At 33.6% G+C, this 1463-nt stretch overlaps 1 protein-coding gene across 1 annotated transcript in view; it reads left to right on the top strand.

The window, feature by feature from the left end:
* Positions 1–1463, top strand: part of LOC118743519 (rap guanine nucleotide exchange factor 4) — a 95784-nt gene that overhangs the window by 75354 nt on the left and 18967 nt on the right. The window contains 2 exon segments of the mRNA XM_036476253.1: positions 864–1005; positions 1250–1436. Of these exon segments, the coding sequence (XP_036332146.1) occupies positions 864–1005; positions 1250–1436 (329 nt within the window).

The raw sequence follows: 1463 nt of genomic DNA, 5'->3' as shown, positions 1-1463 counted from the left end.
TATATATATATATATATATATATATATAGAACGTATAATTGAAGGATGGCAATGTACAAATGTACACATACATATATACATACGAATGTATTTGAAATGTCTGTTTTGCTATTGGGCTAGAAGTTGCTTTCTGTGTTTCTCCAATTTTGCCCAGGTGTTATGGCAATACTCTGTAAAAATTTCGTGCTATTCTGTCCATCCGTTTAGGCTGCAACCTGGCACATATTTACATACATACATACATACATATGTAATTCCACAAATATATAGTATTTAGATATCTATCCTTCTCTTAGGGTAAAATAATTTTTGGGAATATCTCTTACCTATCGTGTAAGTTGTAAGTCCAAATATTTCTTATCAATTGGCGAAATTATATTCTAAATATGAGCCAAATCGGTAAGTAAATGCAGCAGCGAGAAAATTTTTGGTAGAAATTAATTATTTTCAAATATGAATCAAATCGGGCTAGCCGTTCAGTAGTTTAGTGACATTTAATGTACAGAAAACTGAGAAATTGTGAAATCGTGACGTCTCAGCATTCTTCATTTATTCGGCAACAACAAAAAAAAGTTTTGAATTTTTTTAATCGAAAAACCTTCCACACAGAAGGTCCAAAAAAGTACTTTTTACAGAATTTAAATCGGTTCAGCCGTTTGGTTTGGTTTTTATATATGTATATAGATAGAATAGAAGATAGATTGTAAAAAAAAAATTTACAATATATACAAATGTATGATAGAAACTATCAATAAATATGTACATATGCATGTATGTATGTATACTAATGCAATGCATAGTAAAGCTATGCATACCTATTCACATGCTCATACATATGTATGTGTATTTAATTCTCTGTCCAGGTTGCTGGAAAATTAATACGGAAATGTGCACCTGGCACCGAATTAGTGGACTGGCTGGTGAATTTATCATCCATCGTTCACACCCGCGCCCAGGCAGCTGGTATGTGGCAAGCGCTGCTCGAAGAAGGAGTGCTATCGCATGGTGAGTTACACTCAGAAAAAAGCCAGCCAAATATATTCCTCTCAACACATGATTTGGTAACTATAAACAAATAATGTAACTATAACCAAATCATGTGTTGATAAAAACATATTTAGTTGACGTAACTAAACTCTTTTCTCAGTGTACTTTAATTAAAACTTCTTAAAAAATTTTCTCTACATACTACTCGTGCATAAATATATATTTAAGTGTAATATTTTTTTTTGTGTTCCTATGTTGGTAGTTAATAAGGAGCAACCTTTTAAGGATAAATGTTTCTTATATCGGTTCCGTGTTGACGAGGAGGGCACAGCTGGTGGATACCCAACTACCGAGGACATTAATGCGGCCAATGACTATATCCGCGAGTCGCTCAGCACGCTTTTTCAACGAAGCCCGGATGCTACACTGCGAATGATTTTACGCAAACCGTAAGTATACTTTTTCGCGCAAAAAAA

This window comes from Rhagoletis pomonella, unplaced genomic scaffold (genome assembly GCF_013731165.1).
Source record: "Rhagoletis pomonella isolate Grant_MI unplaced genomic scaffold, Rhpom_1.0 Rhpom_scaffold_00007, whole genome shotgun sequence".
NCBI lineage: Eukaryota > Metazoa > Arthropoda > Insecta > Diptera > Tephritidae > Rhagoletis > Rhagoletis pomonella.
Note: the sequence above shows the minus strand (reverse complement) of the source record. Positions and strands in the feature narration are given on the sequence as shown.